We start from the raw sequence: 22,090 nt of genomic DNA, 5'->3' as shown, positions 1-22,090 counted from the left end.
ATGAGATTTCTGTCACAAACTTGAGTTTTTTTCCGTGATCATCAATATTCATGAAGATGAATGCGCTACTGTTTAATTTGTCTCGATACAAGTTTCACTTTTTGAATGCAATCACATTTTAAATGATCCAATAATTTACTGGGATGCTCCTATGAAGGATTGAACACAAACTACAGTGAAAAACAATTTATTGAAAATCTCAAACCAAGCAACAACTTCAAATTAGGGATGCTTTCCCCTTCGTGTCGGCAGAACAAAAATCCTGCATCATGGCACAAGCTTTACTGAGGAGAAAGTGATGCAGCACACAAGCATTCATGGACATTAAAATAAGTTTACAAGTTGACCTCATGTGTAATGAGTGACCTTTAGGTAGGAGTCAGAAATCCCAAATTGGTAGCAGCATGAACATGTACTCAAGCCAACATTTTTACGTCAATGTTTGGGTCTGAGACAACAATTCTAACATCTGCAGTGCATGAAAACAAACCCAGAAAAAGAAACCTGGTAAGTCAGAGTAGCATTTTCCAATCTCTGCGAGTGAAATCTAAGGCATTTCTGAATGAGTCATTCAGTCTCTTTAAGTGAACATTGATTTCTTGTTTCAAAGAAAACGTTCAAAATCTTGTATTACAACAAACTGTAATACATATCTCAACGGAAAACCGTGAAACTGCATGGATTGAATTCACAAATGATGTCATGTGCATATAAAATTACACCTGTCATGTTTTATCAGACTGCATACATTTCCAGCAGTTCTTTTAAACCCTCTAATTTGACATTGTTCCCTTTTAATGTTGCAACTCAGCCAACAGTGACTGGACCAGATTTGCAGACAGGATCAGAGATGAGATTCTCATGGTATGAAAACCTCAACTGAAAGTACTATTATTCAATGGTAAAATTACATTACTGAAGCAATTAAATTTTTTTTTTTAAATAACATAATATAACTGCTTCTGCTTAGCCATCCTGCTCAAAGCTTTAAATAAGCACTGATTGGGAGTGCTTATTGGGGTGGCATTCTTTAGTTTTCCACACCTTGGTCTGAATTGGTATTTTTCGTCAGTATGGGGAAAAGTAGCCTTCTTTTAGCCAGATGACCGGCGGTCATCTGGCTGTTGCTGTGCACTCTCCTTCCAGTGCACAGCAACAGGAAGGAGAGTGGCAGGGAAACCATTACTTCACTCTTTATAGAGAAGTAAAGTAGAGAAACCTTCAGTTTCTCTACTTTGAAGAGCATAAGCCCAAAAATGCGTGTAAAAAAAGGAAAACGTGAAGCCGTAAAAGTGAAACAATCTGAGGTGTCTTTTGGGTGTTTTTAGTATTGCATTTACTCGGATAATAAATTAATTGCATAGATCACCAGACATCAGGCATAGTTTCAGAAGAATGGACAGATGGGCTAAAGGATGAGGACACAGTACCAGCTGTGAGCAGTCTATAGGTGGTGACCGCCTTTAAACCTTACACACAGTACTAAGACTACATTGCTTGAGAAGAATGAGGTAAGTTGAGGTTTTGAGGATTTTTTTTTTCTTTTCTCACTGATCCCAACTGCATTGGTTTCAACTGTGTAACAATCTGAATCTGGCATGACAAGTGATCTGGAGTCAGGCTTGCAAAGTGCCAGCATGTGTGACACAAGACGGAATGAAAAGTGTCTCTGAGCGTATTAAAGCCTTTTTACGTCAATAGAGAAACTCAAACAACATACAAATAATCACTATTTGAAGAAAAAGAAGAAGGAAAAAAAAAAGGAAATCTCTTCAATCTACTTTTCAACACAACACCCTATCAAAAATAAAATCAAAGCCTCTGAAAGACAGGAACTTTTTTTTTAAAGTATACACAAAAAAGAAAACCTTTAAATAAATGTTTCAAACGACAAAGGTTAAAACCAAATTAGGCAAACTTACAGCAAAGGCCAATACAGATTTAAAGCTTCTTTATACTGGCCCAAACAAAAAAATCACCTTAATAGTGTTCTTTTTTGGTTGTTTTTTTGTTTAGATAAAACAGATCAGAGCCACTCTAATTGCAAGCATCTCATTCCTGTTTCTTAGAATCCATTTCATGGGGTTCTGGAGAAATTCGGCTTCATCTTTTCTAAAATGGACGTGAGAAAAACTCCAGAGCAGTTGGACTGACGTGAGCAAAATAACTGAGGCGAGTCTTCATTGGTGATAAAGGAAACCCAAAGGAAGTCTGAATGCACGTGTCTCTTATTTACAGGCAGCTATGTGTGCCTTGATCCCTGTTTACCAGCTTTGGATTGGACTGTGTGGAAAACCTCAGAGTGAATATTCTTTATAAATGATCATACATTGTCATGCAAAAGTGAAGTCTTCAAAAAGGCAGGAACGAAAAGCACATTTCTGCCTGTCTTAGGAATCCTTACATGAAGATAAATTAAACATGATGGTTTGAAGTTTATGACTTTTGTGAGTCGTGTCCTTTGGCTGTGGAGCTACATGCATGCAACAAGAAATTTAAAAAAAATGTTGTTTTTGCATGCCTCTGCATCTGGAATGCTTTAAATCTATGCCATTCTCTTACAGGAATTCACCAGAGACAAATCTGTCATCAAAGTTTTTTCCCTATCTTGAACTCGTCTTGTGTGATTGTCTGAAGCTTTGTTGAGACTATAAATAATTTGAGCCACACCAGCTTAAAAAGGGCTTTTTGACTGGTAAACTTGCCACCTGTCCAAGAGAATAAAAGAGCTGTCAGCTTAAAAGTACTTCAATCAAATATTTGCACCTATCAGAACTAAAAAAGAAAAAGAAAAAGAAAAGAAAAGCCAAAACTGGAAAAACAATTTACAAAAAGGCAGTTAGACATCTGAGAATATCAGACAAATAGGGGAAGGAATTTCAGCATACTTTACAAAATGTCAAAACAAAACATATTATTTTTTTGCTGGGTTCCTTCTAGGTCACTGGCGTAACATCGGAAATCCATATGCGGGATGTAAAACCTTGAAAGTGTGTAGTGTGTTGGACTTCTTATCAAAATAGACGCTTCTTGTTCGGGGCGTCCCGTTTTACCCACTATTCTCCAGTTTGGTTTGAAATATAAGTTCATGGAAAATGTCTCTCTCTCTTTTTTTTTTTTGTCCATTATGTGGAACAGTCCATGTCTGCCTGATCTCCAAGTTTCTGACGCCTTATGTGGAAAGACTCAAAGCCTGGTTTCAGCACTTTGGCTCCTTGGACAGTCACTCCAGGCTCCAGAAGAAAAGATCTGAGACAGAGAGCAGCCGTTGAAAAACAGCCTCTACTACAACAGCACAGACAATGAAAGCAAAGATGCAAACCAACCTCTTTATTTGTTATGCTGGTAGGAGTACGCTGTGTGTTCTGTTGGGGTACCAATAGGAACAGGCTGTTGGACGGCACTTTCCTTGAAGAAACAACAGAGCTCAAAACCATAAGTGATTTAAGTTTATCACAGAATTTTAACATTAAACTTGGAGAAAGTAGACATTACCTCCACTGAGATGTTGGTGGCAGGCACTTGAGTGTATTGGGGCAAGTAAGGACCCTGCATAGATGCATTCGCAGGCATATACTGGAGGGAAGTGGAGATATCGATCTCATGAAAGAGCTCAATAGTTTTCTATTACTAACAAACATACACTGATAGTAAAAATGCAGCGGGGTAATTATCTACAGATTACACCGCAGGATTTAAAAAATAGTTTTCTTGCTGCTCAGAGGGGGGAAAATAATTAATCATTTAATTTTGTGCTTATTTGAGTCAATAACATTTAAACAGGCAGAAGAGAGGTAACCACTTGCCATTGTTAAATGCCTTGGCTGAAAAGTGGTATCTGACTAATTCAACATACAGAAATGGAAATTGCACATGCATCATCTCTGTTTCTGTGACCCTGATAAACCTTTTCCAGATTTCCCTACCTTCTGTCTAGCATTACACAACTGATATCTACATCTGTTAGATGTATATATATATATATACATTTAAAATAACATGTTCACAAAGAAATGAAGTGCACATATTTCTGTAATACAGTGAAAGAAATATTCACTTCTTTCCTAGTTTGCTGGTTTTGGAAAGCTGGAAAATTTGATGGATTTGAGGGTTTAGTCATCCCTATTTCCACTCTTAGACAAAAACTTGAAAAGAGCTGCTCAGCAGAGCTATATCAGGTAAACGCCGTTGGCATCTCCACATCGACTTACTGTGCCACTGCTGCCCATTGAAAGGTGACTGAGCTGCTGTGTCAGAGGTCCCATCATGGAGGTTGGCTGGATGGACATGGAGTGCTCCATTCCTGACGCGAGGACTGCTCCCTGTGGGGAAGAGTGCAACAGACACAGCTGGAGGGATGTTTTCAAACAAAACATTGGGAGGTGGGGGCACAAAATGTGAACACGGCAGAATAGTGCTTAGCTGCAAAAATGACAGACTGAGTGGTTTAGAGAAACTCACTGTAGGAGGCATGATGTATGACTGATGATGTAGCCAGGACGGATTGTGTAACTGCAGCAACAGGGAACAGAGGGCAGATGACATAAGTATAAAGACAAATCTTTCATTTAAGAGTAATATGCTTTCTTTTTGTGTCATTTTATTTCTTTTTTTTTTGTATTTGTAGAGTCTTTTCTGATCTGAAATATAGCACAAGAATGTTTAAGAAACACTATCTTGAAGAGGGGAATCGGTTGAGACGTCAACTGATGAGACGTCTAAAAGGCGATCTGAAATGTTTCCATGTTTGAATAATCATTCCCAGTGTTGAGTGATGGGCTTAAATAGTTTAGAAATGTTGTCATAAAACTCCTTATGTTGGATTTCTGGGGCCTGATGTCTTTTCATCTTGTTTGTTCAAGAGTGGTAGCCAAACGCTAACACTCGAGAGTTTTGGCAGTTTTGACAAACTGCCAAAACTCCTGCGTTTACAGGGCCGGCCACACTTGTTGATGACCATTTAATGAAGCACACCTGATTACCAGCACTCTTTAGGTACCATACAATTACATTTTAATTGCTGTGGAAACAAGAGCCCACTTTATATTTCTAAAAGTCAGGAATTCTGTGTTATGCTATAAACTGTGTAAGTTGAGCCATTTCAAGAAGCTCATTTTTTGACCAATATGGCCGCATGGGGCAGTGGCTTTGCATCTAAAATATAATGTGTATTATACACACAAAGAGGCAACTTTTGTGTGTGCAAAGAAACACGGTGCTAGCGGATGTTCGGTTTTCATAATACAGTGACTTATAGATGTGTGAATGAGTCACTGATTCAGAGGTGTAATGACGGAAGAAACACAGACAACCCACAAGGAGGATTGTTTTCCAGGGACTTCTTAGATTCTTGGCAGCAAACAATTACTAGAAGCAACCCGATCGCTTCATACCTCTCATGTCTGTTAGCGACACAGGTTTGTAACATTCTTGATTTATATGAGAGACCTTGTCCCTTTAGAGGTCTACAAGGAAGAACTAAAAATCAGTTGATGTCAGATTGTATCAGATCAAATTCTTTTTTTAGACAGAGTACTTTTGACAGAGTACATTTAAACAATATTTTCGCAGAAATAATCCTCATACCTGGTAGGTGGACACAGGGGAAGGCATGTATGGGGAGAGGGAGGCTGGTCCGATCATCCGATTAGGTGCAAGGCCATAGTGAGAGGAATAGAACCTACGCAAGGACACACACGGCACTTAGAGACCATCAGATAATCTCAGTTTTTATAACTTCAAATGCAATGGATCAGAGGTTGCAGCACTGACCCGTTCTGTAGGGCAGTGGTGGGATCATAGGTGAGAGTCATTCCTCCCTGTACAAAAAAAAAAAAACATATTAGGTATTTATACACAAACGGGACTATTATCGAGGTCTTTTTAGCTAAAGGTCATAAACAAACTCACAGACTCCGAATCTCTTGTCCAGGAACGACCGTTCTGAAGATATTTGCCTTGACTCTGACGCTTCTTCTGGCCTCCGTCAGCAAATTTACACAACAAAGGTTCTGTCGGCGCTAAATCAGGAGTTAATAACGAATCATCATGCCAGCTCCTGGTCACCATCACTAACATTATACGCATTGAGCTACATTGATTTTTGAACCTGACCAACATGGGATTTAGTTTTTTGTTTCAAAAAAAAAGAAAGAAAAAGGAAAAGAAAAGACAAAGCAAGTAGCAAAATCTAAACTCACCTGGAACCCCATGAGGAGTTTTGATATATTTTCCATTAAAATGTTGGATGATGGCCTCACATTTCTCAGTTGACTCCATCCTGAAAAGTAATTAAAACATTTCAACTTGAAATGGTAGCCAGGGAGCTCTGATGATCACTTGAAGCTTTTTTTCTTCTTCAGTGCTTATGTTATTCAACCATAACCACATGTAATGCAAATTATTGCATACCCCCTACTCATTACATAAAGATGTGCAAAAGGATTTCAAATAATGTTTTTGTGTATTGCAAAAGCCTGGTATCACTCGAAAATGTTATATTTTTTTAAAATCACTTTTTTATTTTAACTTAGTTTATTCAATGGATTGAATAACATTCAGTTGTAATAATCATTTATATTCTTGCTTTTTGACCATTTAAAATATATTTTTACCTAAGCTGATCACAGTATTGAGGACAATGACATCCGTGACTTCCTGTTTTTCTGGTGCATCAAAGTTACATGACACAGAGGCTCATTTCTCTTAGGCACAAGAATGAACAATCACATGTTTATCTTGTGACAAGGCTTAAGAAGGATAGTAAGGATGGGTAAACTAAAAATCTCCAAAGTTACTATCAGAGAGCTGCGGCAAAGAGTGGGATCTTGGGAACATCAGTTCTCCATAGCAAACATTGGACGCTGTCTGCATACTGACTGGTTGCTTGGAAGCAATGCAGACAAATCAAAAAAATTTTAACCACCACAAATGTACTTATATGATGTTTTTCTAAGCCTATCTGGATTTAATTGGAACGATGTGCTCTGGAAAAGATGAGAGCTTTATAAAAATCTTAATGTGGGTCTATAAAAAAGGGCCTTATTAGGACTACTTTGCTAATGCAGTCTATGAATGCACACCTCCGCACTACTCAGATTCTGTCCAATCACAGAGCGTATGGACTTCCCCTCACTTTATTAGCACACATTCTAAAAAGAAACAACAAAAAAAAACATGCTTCTCCTTTACTGCTGCTCCTCAAAGGAAATTGCATGGATAGTAGCTGGTAAAAGTGTACCAAGTACAAAATTTCTGATTTTCCATCCAGCAATGACATGTACTTTGCACAGGAGAATAGTAAACAAGCTGACCTCTGATTATCTGTGTGATTCTGATCAATCGCTTGCTGTGGGTTCCAACATTCTGCAATCCATCAAAATGCTATAGGCAGGAACTAAAAGTTTCCCAAATTGTCTGACATGAAATAATGGATAAACGTGTGCATTTCATTCCCACTGTGAATCACAGAAGAATGAGTGTGATGCTGTGGGCCTGCTTTTCTTTGAAAAGCCCTTAAAATCTGTGCCTGGTCTCATGAAATTTTGCATCTCTAAATAAAGATGAATTTACTGTGCGTCTTTCCACACATCCTTATCAGGACTAAATGTGACTGATGAAAGGTTCTACCTGGCAAAGCCCACCCCTCGGCTGGTCCCGTTGGAGTCGCGGAGGATACGAGTGGAAATGGCCTGACTGAAGGGCTTCAGCATGTTCTCCAGCTCTGACTCATCCATGGAGAGCGGGAGGTTAGAGATGTACAAGTTGGTGGGGTCCTGCTCCTGTTGCTGACCACAGTCAAAGACACAACATGATCAATAAGTGAACATATAAGGGAGACTTTGCTGTTTGCTTCTTTGTGACCATAAATAGCACAAAAATGTATATGCCATATATAAAATTTTACATTGCCTTTACGAAGTAAAAAGGTGAAGTGTATTATTGTGCAAAATAATATTGAAATCATATTATGTTTTCACTATGAATGAAAACATAGTGAAGTAAATTATGGTATGAAAAAGGACATTTAAATTTCAAACAGTTTCTTTCATCAGTGGTCTGAAATGCTGATTTTCTCTCTTGTGGTGAGAGCAGAATGTCTCAGAAGAAAAACATCCTGTTTCCTTGCCTAATGTACATGTTTTATAAATCAACATGAATTATTTATCTCTCCTGAATCAGCATTTGAAATCATTAAAAAACTAAATGAAGTTACCTCATAAATGACACTGTTGTGTTTTTGCGAACAAATTTCTTCTGTGTTTTACTGTGCGTGACTGAGTGCTATTCAAACAAATTTTTATTTGACCTACAGTATCTTGTAAGATGCTCACTCTATATCACCTCTGGCTGTTATGCATATTTATCATCTGCAATGTGATTAAAAGTCAGTTAATGCAGTGCAAGTTAATTTCCATGCTATGAATAATACATGTGTAATCTCTGCGACCTATGAGGAAGGTGACTTCTCCTTCACCTTCCTCTCTCTTCCTGTAACGTAGGCCGTGTGAACAGAGAAAACCTGCTGTAAACTTCAGCTGTAAGCGAGTCAGAGAGCTTGCTGACGCAAGCATGAGCCTTCTTGTAAACTCAGACGCAGGGTTTGAGCGAAATTGAGCTATTTTGTGAGCGAGAGGCGATATGAATGTCAGTGATCCGGCTTAACGTAAGATCAGCTTTCCCAGGGTGTTGTCAGCTGTGCGTGACTGTGAGTGCATGTGATAATCCAGTTGAGGCAAGGCTGCTGAAGTGCACGCATGATTGTCAAGTTCTCTGCCTGTGTGTGTGTTTGTGTGTGTTGACAGGGCGGGTGGCTGGGCACTATGCCTTGCTGACTGAGAAGCTGCTCAGACACTGAGTCAGAAGCCACAGGGGAGAACAGGCAACTCCTTTGTAAAGGGAGTCCAGGGAGCAACCCATGGGACCTGCTCCCCATACACCGTCACCACTGTGAACACATACGTATCTCTGCATGTGTCCATGGGGTCTTGTCTGTGGAAACAGGTATCCTTCGGTGGATTATGACACAGATTTAGAAGCACACCCGAATGACTCAGCATGCAGCAAACACATGGGCACTGACACAGAATAAATTAACAATTATGAAGGGGATACGGAGTGGAAATAAGTTAGCATGTTGTTAACTATATTAAAGCTTTTGGATTTATGTATTACACTTTTATTTAAAAGAATTATACTATTTTGTAATTTTGTGTTCTTAAAAAAATAACCTTTTAGAGACTTATTTTTTCTCTTGTTATACTTTAGCACAACTCTTCTGTCCAACAGCATACAGCTGATGATCAATGGTACTGTATGAAAAAAACAATAAGGAGAAGAAAATCAGCTACATACAAAAGATGTTTTTTTTCTAAGGCATTGTTCTAATGCTACATAAAAAGAATTATGGATGAATCAAGCTGTTTCATTATTAAATAAACCCAGCATATTATCATAAGCTATAATGAGAGCATATTTTATGATTCTCACCTTGGCCATTTGAGCCTGTACCCCAACTGCCTTCAGTGCTGTCACTGCCTTCTGTGCTGAGGCTGGACTGTCAAAGTCCACAAAGCCATAGCCTGGAGAAATCAAAACACAAAACATAATATGTGAGTGAATACAGTGAAGTGCGATGGATGCCAAAGAATAAGTACGAGTTGAACTTATAAACCACTCAGTCAGTGAACATTCTTATTTTACACATTTCTCAAATATAACAAAAGATTTCATGAAGTGTATTTCAAGTAAACTCCAATCAGTGTAGAATAATTATTTGAAAATTGCCTTCTTTGTGCCTTCATAAATAACACAGTAGCAAGTCTCATGAAAATGGTGAATTAAGTAATTACAGATTTTCACCCAGGGGTGATCAAATGCAGTTCAGGTTTCGTAAAAGACAGAAAAATAGCACAAAATCAAAACTTTAATAATCAAATTCCAACCTCATCATCATCATCCTACACCACAACAATGTCTGCACTCTGAACAGCATAGAAGGTCACCCACTCCTCAATGACTGGACATTTCTATAATCGATAGAAAATTTAGCACACCTGGCAGATAAATTTTTTTCAGGAGTGATCAGCAGGAGGCTGATAAAATGGCACCCTGGACATGGAGCCACTCTGTCCGCACCAACTGCTACCGTCCTCAGTTGTAAAAATTTAAATCAGACCAAACCAGCTCCAATAAAGTTCAGCTGGGCTTTCCACACATTTTCTAGAAATAGAGGTGTTATAATGCCTCTTGAGCAAGATGACCATAAGTTACATCAAGAAAGGTCAGTTGAATTATTAAGAACAGTCAAATAAAACTGCGTAACTAAATAGGCTGAATTGCTGTGGATTTTTTTTAAAATCATTGTCAGTTGTTTGGTGAAAAATAAAATACTTAAATTTTTTGTATTATTTAATTTTTTTAGAAAGAGCATGTGTGAGTTTTCTCTGGAACTTCTTCCCACAGTCCAAGGACAAACATGTTACGGTAAGTGGTAAGTTTGAATTGCTCTCAGGTATGTGTATGGGTATGTGTGCATGTGCTTGTTTTTGTGACACATCATGACATTTTTATGACAATATACCTTGAATATCAGGACACTTAGAAAAATGAGAACATTTTTCACATCCTCATTTTTCAGAGCATACTCGAATGTTCTAAAAGTCCCCAATACACGCCTGTGTGTGTCTGTCTGTGTTTATGTTTTTGTTTGTATAGTGTGTCTCTTTGTTGCCCTCTAATGGGCCAACGACCTGTCCAATGTGTACCGTGTCTGTCACCCAATGACCAGTGGAGACAGGCACTGCCCCCTCCAGTGACCTTGTAAGGATATGACTGTATAGACATGGATGCATGCTTTTTTCTCTGACTGAAAGCATTTTAACATTTTTTGAGAGGCTAAGTCTTGACTTAAGTCTGGGTGAGAACCATCATATCAGAAGTAAAATTTCTTGGTCGAATGAAATGAATTTCAAAACTAAACCTGCCAGTGGAGAGAATACTTTTAAGTCTAACTGCATTGCTCACAAAGGAATGTTTTTTTCTTTTTGACATGTCTCACCTTTGCATTTGTTGGTAGTCTTGTCCAGGATGGCTTTGGTGGACACAATTTTTCCATACCTGCAAAATGACAAAGTTTAAATTCACTATTCATTCTGGTACAATGGCTGATATTTATATTTAACAATTTAGTACTATGAAACATTGCTGAGATAATCTGAATTTTTTCCAGGTTCAATACATGTGTTGTTCATGAATTAAAATTTAACTCATGCTTTATGATTAGTGACACTGTATGCAGGTATGCAACTTGATAATAAATTATATGCATCAGAAAATCTTTAAGGGCAGAGGGTAAATTTAACGAACTGAGAATTATGTCCTGTGCGTTTCAACATGCAAGGGAGAATTAAAGATTTTCCATCTTTTTTCCTTCCAGCTCTTGTGAATTATTGATAGAGTCATACTTCAACAAGGAATTCAACATGATGTGAAAAGTGGTTTGAAAAAAGTCCCCTGCTGCATTTACAGACTTCACAACAGACCACCTTAATAACAATCCATATCTTCTCAGCTTGGTGCATACAGAAACTGCAGAGGAAAAAGGGATAAAGGCTAACTTAGGCAAATGCTTCTGCATGCAGTAGGGTCTATCAGTTCCCATCTCTCCAGGCTTGTGCATCCAGGGTAATGTGATACGCCTCTCCTTGGCTGTCCTGTCCAATGCTGGCTCTGAGCCATGCTCCCATTCAACTAACCAGCTTCTCTCTGTGTAACTCCTATATGCTCCGCTGGGTCATAGTGCCCCCTGCAATGGAATCCGATTTATACCCAACAATATTAAACAATGTTAAACAACGAGTTTTATTTAGGCAACAGAGAGTCTTGTTCACAGTTTTTTTAAAGGATTATGTGATGAGCTGCTAAAATTGTAATCTGCCAGTCTATCCAGTGGATTACTGCTAACTGATTCTTTCCTAACTAAAAGTTGCCTTAATCTGCTTCACTTTTTTGTCTATGCATAAGACTATAAGCTACCATTGTAGCTGCAAATTAAATGAAGGTGAAATTAATTCAATGCAGTGTCAATACTTCTGGTAAACACCAAGGTAAGAAGACCTACTCTACCTTAATCAACCATACCATAAATATATTTCTGTATAACTGTTTGTGTGTTATTTCCACAGCATTTCCACAAGATGTAAGATACCAGCAACTGGTCTGTATGGACATCCCATAATTATTGGTCTGTTTCAACTACTTTACATCAAAGCTGCATTTCTGCCTGGGAGCTCTGCTTACATAGTCGCTGCTCACACAGTGGAATTAACTAAGTTGCGCTCAAAGGTCTCACTCTTCATGTTCTAGTGTGAAAAAAGGGCTCTAGATTTATTCAAGTGTGAGACCTTACCACATCTTACACAGTCCAACTCAGCATCCATCCATTGCTAACAACCAAAGGCAAGAAAGGTCAAGAACCAGAGCTGCAGCAAAGCTCCCAGAGAGAAAACTGCAGGGGCCAGAGGAGGAGATTCAAGCCACATTCCCTCCTCTCATTATAAACTTTGTACATAGTAAATCTAAGCATACAGCAACGTTCAGTAGGGGGTGTTGAGAGCGTCTGTGTGCACATTTACTGAATAAACCAAAGCTAACAAAGTTATATGCTAATACAGCATTATTTCTTTCCTACTTCTATAGAAAACAGTCTCTTCCTTTTGTCTAGTTTAGTTTAGGAGAGAATCACACTGATTATAATGTGCTCTGCTGAGAGGCTAATTTCATGCAATGACTTTATCTGCCCCGTTAAAGCAGAAATATGAGAACTACCCCCACGCAACACCACCTGACACTCCTCCCCCTCCGATTCTTTACGTCCTCGACCCACTACCCCCACACCACTGCCCTTGTTTGTCTTTCCCTTTCCCCTGGGTTTGCTGTTTCCTGTTGGGTTGGGCAGTCTCATGTGAGCCATATCTTCCAGACAGCTGTAAAATAACGGGCCTTGCCCTGCCTCTATACCCTCCTTTTTTTCAATCTTTCTCCACTCTGCTTTCTTCCCTCCATTTCTCTCCCTGCCTGCTCTCCTGGTTCTCATCACCAGGCTCCAGAATTCAATTAGGTAAAGACGGATCATTCATCTCAGCCCTCAGCATTTTGATCTGCTCTCTAACCATAGCCCTAACAAATATATCAGATGGATTGGATAATGCTGTTGTTTGATGTTTGACATTTTTCAAGCCTTATGGGCACACTGACGAGCCACATTGTGTTATCTAAAGCGCAGAATGCGATGTTTACTTTGCACAATAGAGTCCGACTTTTATCAGACTATATTGCAAAAAATGTAAAGCATTAATGCACTTTTAGTGCAACTACCTCCTCCATCTATTGAATTTTCTGATGTTGGCATTACAATCATTCAGCCTATCACTCATCACTCAGATCTAACCTAATCAACTCTGCTTCCCTGGTTCCCACTCACGGGAACCAGGGAAGATTTACTGGGTGTGTGGGAGCACTGGTTTTTGTGTGACTCACGGCTGACAGAGTTTGACCAGATCTTGGTCTGTGGTTCCTGGAAGCAGGCCACGGATGTAAAGGTTGGTTTTGCTGAGCTGCTCTGCTCCACTGTTGCTGTTGCCACTGCCGTTGTTGAAGGTAGTTGTGTTGCTGTTGCCGTTGCTATTGCTGTTGGGACTTGGAGGAGCCATCTGATGGTTGGAGGGGGCCACATATGTCTGCTGAAAAAGAAATTACCGTCCAATTAAAAACTGTGCAATCACAGAGGAAACATTCATTTTGATATCGTGTCATATCCAAGCAAGTTATTTAAAAAGCATTATGTATCTTTCTTTGTAAATAAACACTATGAAAAAAACTTAATATTGGCCAAAAAGCAACACCATAAAATTAAACAGAAAATAGACCAGAGAATGAAAGGTACATAAGAAGAGAGAAATATGTAAACAAGACAGGAATTTTAAAAAACATCTAAAAACAACTAAAGCTAGTTGTACAAAGTTACTTAAATTCTTTAAACAAAATTAAAAAACAGAAAGAAGGTGTCTGGCTAACATAAAACTGGAAAGTAACACTGTTTTAAAGCCCAAACTGCACAAAGTTCCATTGTCTCAGAGTTTGAGACAATGGAACGTAAATTTTATTTCTGTGATAATAAAATTTATTAAATAAGAAAAAAAAAAAGTCTTGTAATAAGAGTGTCCTCTGCTGACACTGATTGTTTTAAATTAAAAGCATCACTGTGATGGTGCATTTCAATGCAAAACTACTGTATCAAAATGCAACACATGGGTAGAATAATTCCACACTTTACTGATGTCTCTTACCACCTGTTTGCAGAATATATATAAACTTATTGTTTCTTTAAGATGTCTGAAGTCCACAAATTGCACTCCTTGACCAAACATCACTTTTCTATGTTAGCAAGACCTCAAAGACTAATGTGAAAAATCTAGATATTATTATTGATGAAGCCAAGTTCCGAGAAAAATACTCCACATAACTTTAAAGACCTGCTTCTCCTAGTTTGCAAAACATTGGCAAACTTGGAGCGATTCCTTAACGTCGAGTTGCTGATCCATGCTTTTGTTTCATCTCTTTTAGGCACATTACATTAATGTGGACATAAACAGAGAGTGAACATAAATGTACTCATACTCGCTATATCACCAGAGGAGACAGATCCTTCCAAGCTGTTGGACCAAGCCTGTGGAATGAACTACCAAACTATTTGCAAACGATGGACTCTACTGTTGCTTTTAAAAAGCAATTTAAGACATTCTTTTTTTAAACAAGCACTTTAGCCTCTCTGGAACGTGATCTGCTACAACTTTTTTTTCCTCCTTCGTTTTTTTACATCTCTTCTTTTTCTCCTCGTCACTCCTGATTAGTATCCTGGTTACTAAGCCTTAATATCAGATGTGTTTATAAAAGACATCAAATGATCATTCTAAAAACCAAAGATAGGTATTTACATGAAAAAGACAAACTACAGGTTGCATTTTTTTTATTTCTTATTTCCTTTATTTATTTATTTCCTTGAGATCTGGATTTCATTTTCAAAAGGGACCTGGGCAGAAGTCTCCAATACACAGCGATCTGGTTACATTTCTCAGGCACAAAGAACTTAGAGACATACTGTGATCTACTTAAGTTTAAATTGAAGTGCTCTGCTATTATGGGCACTGCTACAATTTGGAGGAACAGAGGACGGCTTGAGAACACCATCATAATTGTGAATTACATGGGAGGCACCATCATGCTTTGGCACCAGTGTTGTTGAGCTGGAGACACTGGTGCACTTCACTACATGGATGACATTATGAGGAAAGAATGTTATCTGGAAATATTGAAGCAATACATCAACCAGGAAGCTAAATATTGGCACAAATGATGACCCAATCATTACAAAGAGACTTGAAGACAATGCGGTCAATGTTTTGGAGAAACCAAAGGCACCTGCACTATGGAACAAGTGGAGCAGCTGCTTGCTCATTTTCAAAGTTAAGAGTGCACAATTATTTTTTTTCTCCTTCGTTTTTTGACTGAAAGAAATTTGACTTCTCCCAGCAATCCAACAACTTTAAAAAGCCTCTGTTAATTCTCACCAAAATCCAACTTTCCTCAGAAAAGTCACTTTCTTCTCAATGAATTGTCTTTTGTCATAAAGTTTACAGCAAAGGACTAGGATGATGAAATGAACATAATCTCAAATAGCATTTGCTATAATTGCACTGTATCTTTCTATCTAACCGTAAATCTGATAAAATACAAAACTATTTATGGTGAATCAGCTCTATAAAACTATATAAAATACAGCTACCTCCTATTCTATATGGATAACACATCTTGATATTATTGATATCAGTCTGTCTCTCAAAAGACTTAGAAAAAGACATAATCCAACAATGAGAAAGTATTTAGGAAAAATATAGACGCGATTTGTTCAAATACATTGTATGTGAATTTCTAATGATATGGTTTTGCTTAGATTTGTCAATCAGTTCTTAGACAACAAAAACTTTTCTACAGACTCATAATCATCACTGACTGTGACTGTTTCTGCATCTTTGACACATTTGTTTATTTAAAAAAAATGCTCTGCAATTCAAACTTATCAGTCTGTCTCTCAAAAGACTTAGAAAAAGACATGATGCGTTTACCACAAGGTCCATCACCAATGCTGTAAAATGCAGCACACAGAGCTTCACAGAGCTAATTGTGTTCAGTTCTATGTGAGTAAACCATACATGATATTCAATAAAAACTTGGTGAGTACATTGTAAATCAGTCATCAATACATTTGATCAATAATGTCCAAACCTTTTTCGTATTCCTCAAATACAGATGCATCATCTTTTCAAAACCTTAGTTTCTCTCTCTCTTTTTTCCACCTTAAGTAAAAAAACTTCCTGCGGCTCGCAGAGTCCATTTACTTTCACCTGAATCTTTAATGCTTATTAAAGTGGGAACAGTGCACTGTTTGTTTAGTCACAATCACAGTTGCTTCCTCTGCCCTCCCTCGCCTTCTCCTGGAGGAAAAGAATTATCAGGAGGGATGCACCTGCAACAGCTTGGAGAGATAAGATATGACGGGAGAGACCGGAGAGTCCAGTGCCGCGGCTTGGCTGGTGAGGCCTGTCTAATTGGGATCTGAACTTGTTAGGGGAAAGTGCTAATCCCTCTCATGTGCACCCAAGTCAAAAGGTAGTGTCTCATTAAAACCGCTCTGCTAAAACTCATTTGAGAAAATGATGGCAGGGAGTCAGATACGCATCTACCCCCCCTCAAACTGCTCCAGCTCAATGAGCTTTGCCAGCCATGAAAGGTGACTTAAAATGTAATAGTGCAATCTTTGAACAAATATGCATAAAGAGCACAAGGACATTTAAGAAGGAAATGTGAAATGTGCCATGCAAGTCTAAGAGTGACATATTGATGTGGATTTATTCTAACATCAAGTCCTGTAATGTTTTTAATGTATTAAAATATTTTAATGTATCTTTGTACAGCCAAAAGCTGAAAACTAATGAGATAATTACAGTTGGAGGTGGCGAATGTGATGCCAGACCGCAGGTGACTCAAGGGCTTTTCCGGCCCAACAGAACAATAAGGGCAAAGGGAGCAGGATGTGGATCCTTTCTAGTTAATAGCAAAGACTTGTCTCACTTTTCAAAGATGAATCTCTCTGGCAATATAAACATGCTTTAGTTTGTATAGTGTCAGTCAGAAGTTTAGTAATTTATTAAAAATCTAAAGTACACTCTGTCTACACTAGTCTTATGATGATATTTAAAATATCATCATCCTTTATGACAAATAAAAGTAAAATTCACAATTACTCCTACACTAAGTGGTCATTCTCCATTATTTTTCCAGCATTTCTATCTTCTAACCGATGTTCTTTTTGGGTACAACCCTATTTTGCAGGACAAAATCTTTTTACTGCACAAATAGAAAAAAAAATGAATTACTTCAAAATCGAATTATTTTCATTCTAATGAAATCAAATTATATCTGAAATTGGTTTAGGAGTATTTATTAAATACCAAATTCTAAGAACCGCATTGTGGTGTGTTATTTCAGGAATATAACCAGGTTACATTGGATCATGCAGAGATATTTCTTATGGCCAATATGACTGGTTAAAGGCACTGTGGAAAAGATCAAAGGTAGAATCCCTTTCCCTTAAATCTCAAATACTTAAAAGTAGAGCAATGAGAGAACATAAGAACCAGATAAACAAAGTAATGAGAACCCTCAGTGTCCTGCAGCTTAAAGCTCTTACGCTCACATCTTAATCTATTCTTCCTCTTAAACATTTAAAACAGCTTTTAGCAGAAATCAGTGTTTTGTGAAACAAGCTGGATGAAGAAAAAAAGGCCTAATGTTAATGGGAAGCAGAGAAAAAAGGGCTGTATCTCTTAATCTCTCTCTTCTCTCCACTCTTTTACAAACGACACAGATCAGGGGTTACCACTTGACACTGGATTTACAAGCCTTCCCTCTGAGTTTGACTTTAGCCAAAGAAGAAAAAAAAAGGTGCAATGTCACTTAAAAGAAAGCCTCTGTGGAAGTGGACATATTGTCTGAATCCAGGATTCCAGGAATTCCAGGTCATTAATCCGGGCAATCTAAATTTCTTCCAGCTGTGAGCAAGTGATGGGAATGACACAGGCATGGTGGGAAGCATTTGATTTCAGCTGTTTCGGATGTTTTCCAAGGACTTACTTATGGCACTGCACTTCCTTTTGTGCTCATTCATATAATTTGGAAAGAGCACCACGAAAATAAATATTCGCCATTCAAACAGCTTACCTTTTGATCAAATTCAAGTGCATCTTTCCATTTAAACCAGATGCAATGCTTTTTTTTGGTAACAAAACCCTGCTCAGCATTTTGATTCGAAATGAATCGAAGACGTTGGTTCAGTCAACCATCACTCTTATTCGTCACGTGCCATTTCGAGCAGGGCGGCTGATTTGTTTATATGGGTTGAACGAATGAATGAACGTATCAATTTAATAAACGCTAAGATCTATCATGAGACTTGCAGCTGAGATAGCTTCTGCACTTAAGCAAGTGCAGAAGCTGTCTGCACTTTTATGTTTATATTGCCAGAGAGATTCAGCTTTGAAGATTGAGACATATATAATTTACTATATATATATATATATATATATATATATATATATATATATATATATATATATATATAATATATATATATATATACATATATATATATAGCAATTTATTTTATATATATATATAATCAATTTCTTACAGTTTGTTTTTACCATTAAGCTCAATTTGAGCTTCAACAAGCTACCAGAGGGAGAATGTTTTATACTACTTTAATTGATGCAAATAATCTTATAGGTTAAGTCGTTTCCTTCACAGAAGGTTTCCATGTGTAATATATGGTTCGTTCTGTAGAAGCGGCTGAGAATAGATCATTTAACCCTCATGAATTATTCATCTCACAGAGCAAAGCCAATCAATAGTACAGCTCGCACACTGTTCCAGGTTGGAGTCACTGTACTCGTTCAGCTAATCTGTGCATACAGTATGGCAATTTGAAACAGTCTCCCTATGCTTTCCTCTGCTTATAGCGCGACGCAAACCCTCAGTAATCGTTTCTGAAGGGGTGGGGCATCATAGAGCGCGTAAAAGACAGAGAGAAAGAGAGAGGGAGAGAGAGGGGAAAAAAAACTTTACAAACTTGTGTAAAATCCAATGTAAACAAATCGATAGGACGCGGGTTTCCGGTCCAGTTCACATTAACGTCGAAAATAAAAAAAAAGCTTCGCAGCGCTCCTTTTTCTTTCATAAACTGTTCTCTGCGTAGGCTGGAAATAGGAAGAGCCGCGGACCGTGTCGGAACAAACGAAAGCAAACTGCTCAACTAATCCACAGGGAACAATGTAACAGAGTCCGCTCTGCTTTACTACACTGTCACAAAACGCACAGGAAAAGCCCAGATACTAAACATTGCAACGGCGGGCAAGAGAGTTTCGACGTGGTCTAATTTCAAGGACACTGCAGCTTAAAAACAGCGGAGCGGATTTCTGAAGTGCAGAGCCAGAGCCCGAACCGCGCCGCATCGACGGCTGCTTTACTTCAGTCGAAAGGACACAGAAGTGGTCTGAGGCTGCTTCTTTACCTTCTTGTGGCTTTTGCCGGAGTAACCGCCGTACGGGCTGATTCCTGTCCTTGGCGGCACCGAGAGCAGCATTTTTTTTTTTTTTTTTTTTTCTTTTTTTTCTTTCTGCGCGGCGCTGTGTCCGGAGGAGCGGAGAGTCAGCTGACGTCAGTCAGGGGGAAATTCAGCCAGAACAGCGGCGGTGATTGGAGTCGCTCTCTGCACGCGCACGCACCGTGCAGCCTATATGTTTATGCGTTAAAGCTGCCGGCTGCACGATTCTCTGAGAATCAACCAAACTCACTCTCCGTAGTTTTTTCCACCTACGGAGCGCATCACACACAGTTTTATGTTAGTTTTTTTCTGCGCCGTTTTCAGTATTTTTTCTTTTTTATTGAGATAAAATCTACTTTCCCTTCAGCAAGCTCACATATGCGCATGCATCTGATGACGTCACACGAGGCTATTGAGCAGAATTCTTTTGCGTTCGTTTGTTGTTTCACTTTTGTCCTTTTTGCATGTTTTAAATCAAAATTCAAAGCTTAAAACAGGGAACATGTTGCACATATGAAACACAAGGAAGCACTTTGTGAAAAAGACCAGGGCAGTCTGGCAATGATGTCCCTCCCACTGAAGGAGCAAGTCGAGAAACAGGAAGGTTTGGCTGATGATTGTTGAGTTAACTTTGTACCATCCAAGTCAAAATAACGTATTTTATCCTATTCTATTTGGCGAAACACACACACACAAAAGACTTGGTAAATAAAAAGTTTTTAAATAGTTATTTTTAAGTACCATGTGATTAAAAAGATAAAATCCATCAAATGTGCTGACAAGTAGTTTGTATCAGTTTAACATACACAGCGGCCATATTGGACATTGAACTCCGAGGGTTTTTGGGAAGCTCAAACTTTTTCTGACAGAATTCTGACTTTGTTGGTCATTGTGGTTCAGTTTCAAACTGGAAGCTGATCTGGTCCACTTGTTCAGTTAAAATAACTTAAGTGTCCCACTAATAATGTCCTGCAGAACCGCTGCAATGAAGATAACCAACAGCTGGTCCATCAGGTGAGCTAGAATATGGAAGACCATCTTTATTATTCCTGTCAACACTGGTTACATTACATTGGTGTGAATTGAGTAAAAAAAAAAAAAAAAGAAGCAATATTTGTTTTTAAGTGATGGTTAAAATAGTGTTAATGGCAACCAATTCTTGCTAATCCAGTAAAACTTTGCAAAAAAAATATTAGCAGCTAGTTTCCTGTTTAATGTAAATGAGGAACATATTTCTGCACATTGAACAATTAAAAATTGGATCCATATTATTTTTCACTAAGAAGAAAGCACACTATATTTCTATAGTGTAAATTTGTGATTTGTAACTTGCTGAGGTTGCTCAGAAAAAAAGAGCAACCTTGTAATGTATTTTTCTGTTTTAACTTCAAAGCTAGTTAAAATATAAGGAAGCTCAACATACATAACACTTTATTAATTATGTTCTTGTTTCAGTTCGATGCTTTAGAGAGTATAATTTATTATCATATTGAACGGCCACCTTCCATCTTTTTGTTGTTGTTTATAAAACCTAATTTCTACACTATCTTGCTACCATTTTTAACATAATGGGACATATTTTATTCATTCATTCAAAAGAAGCTTACCTGCAAAATGGGATTAAAATAGTTTTTATGAACTCAGTTTTTTTTTTTTTTTTAGAGTTGAGACGCTTACCAAGGTCAAGTGCGCACATACGCTTCTACACACATTACATTCTCATACTTTCACACAAAGGGAATTGTATTTGTAACAGATACAGAAACTGAGTCATCTCCTCACTTCCATCTCCAAGGAAATACAGATTTAGGTGACGCAGGACATCGGATGATCACTGGGCGTGTTCTGAGATCATAAGCAGCGAATCTTCCCGTTTTTTAATGATATGCTGTACCAAAAAGACTCAGGTAGAGTCCCTGTTTTTCACTTTTTTTTCACTTCTAGTCTGTGATGTAAGCATCTCTTTTTTAGTGCTATAAAATAATAAAACAAGTAAAGTCTGATTGCTTTGTTTTGGCTGATTTTCTGCTTGTGTGCTTGCACGTTTTTGGTCTGTTGGTTTAGAATACATGTTTTTCCCAACAAAAGTAAATTGGTTATTATATTGGATCGTTTCAGTTAATTATAAGTAGGGTAAAAAACATTTTAAATTAATATATGATTAACACAATAATTTTCTCTGGTCAGACAGTTGGACTAACAAAAAACCTTCACTATAATTCACCCCAAAAAATTACAGTGGCTTTGAATTTGCATGTGAGTACATTTCGAAAAGTTTATCTATGGAAATGCTGTAACAAAGTCAGATTAAATCTGAGCTGACATTGGTTTCCAAGATCTGACTCCACTTGAAGTGATTTTTAAAGTTAA

The 22,090-nt window shown here is 38.0% G+C and overlaps 1 protein-coding gene across 3 annotated transcripts; it reads right to left on the bottom strand.

Annotated features, from left to right (window-relative positions):
* Positions 1-171: 171 nt before the first annotated feature.
* LOC129372299 (RNA-binding motif, single-stranded-interacting protein 2-like) lies at positions 172-19,946 on the bottom strand. Of its 3 annotated transcripts, none has more exons than XM_055049483.1 (14): positions 19,688-19,946; positions 13,540-13,742; positions 11,060-11,118; positions 9,490-9,581; positions 7,630-7,787; positions 6,201-6,280; positions 5,911-6,020; positions 5,773-5,819; positions 5,587-5,680; positions 4,462-4,512; positions 4,212-4,322; positions 3,496-3,576; positions 3,327-3,408; positions 172-3,249 (listed from the first exon to the last, which is right to left on the bottom strand). In XM_055049483.1, exons 1-13 carry the CDS (start codon positions 19,757-19,759, stop codon positions 3,331-3,333), a joined length of 1,236 nt encoding a protein of 411 aa, XP_054905458.1. In that variant the 5' UTR covers positions 19,760-19,946; the 3' UTR covers positions 172-3,249; positions 3,327-3,330. The 3 variants fall into 3 exon arrangements, with proteins under 3 accessions (XP_054905458.1, XP_054905460.1, XP_054905459.1); XM_055049485.1 differs by having other exon boundaries at positions 7,630-7,781; XM_055049484.1 differs by having other exon boundaries at positions 13,540-13,739.
* Between the last annotated feature and the right edge of the window lie 2,144 nt (positions 19,947-22,090).

The sequence above is a fragment of the Poeciliopsis prolifica genome, unplaced genomic scaffold (assembly GCF_027474105.1).
Source record: "Poeciliopsis prolifica strain line A6 unplaced genomic scaffold, Auburn_PproV2 SCAFFOLD029, whole genome shotgun sequence".
In the NCBI taxonomy this organism is placed as follows: domain Eukaryota; kingdom Metazoa; phylum Chordata; class Actinopteri; order Cyprinodontiformes; family Poeciliidae; genus Poeciliopsis; species Poeciliopsis prolifica.
The sequence above is the reverse complement of the archived record's forward strand: the minus strand, read 5'-3'. Positions and strand labels throughout refer to the sequence as shown.

What these genes read in the sequence shown, in the direction of transcription:
- LOC129372299 (XM_055049483.1), bottom strand. Translation starts at nt 19,759, where the DNA reads ATGCTGCTCTCGGTGCCGCCAAGGACAGGAATCAGCCCGTACGGCGGT. An exon ending in CCCCTGTGTCCACCTACCAG is followed by an intron (nt 4,513 to 5,586) that starts GTATGAGGATTA and finishes CTGTTGCTGCAG; the next exon opens with TTACACAATCCGTCCTGGCT. An exon ending in CAATGGGCAGCAGTGGCACA is followed by an intron (nt 3,577 to 4,211) that starts GTAAGTCGATGT and finishes ACTTCCCTCCAG; the next exon opens with TATATGCCTGCGAATGCATC.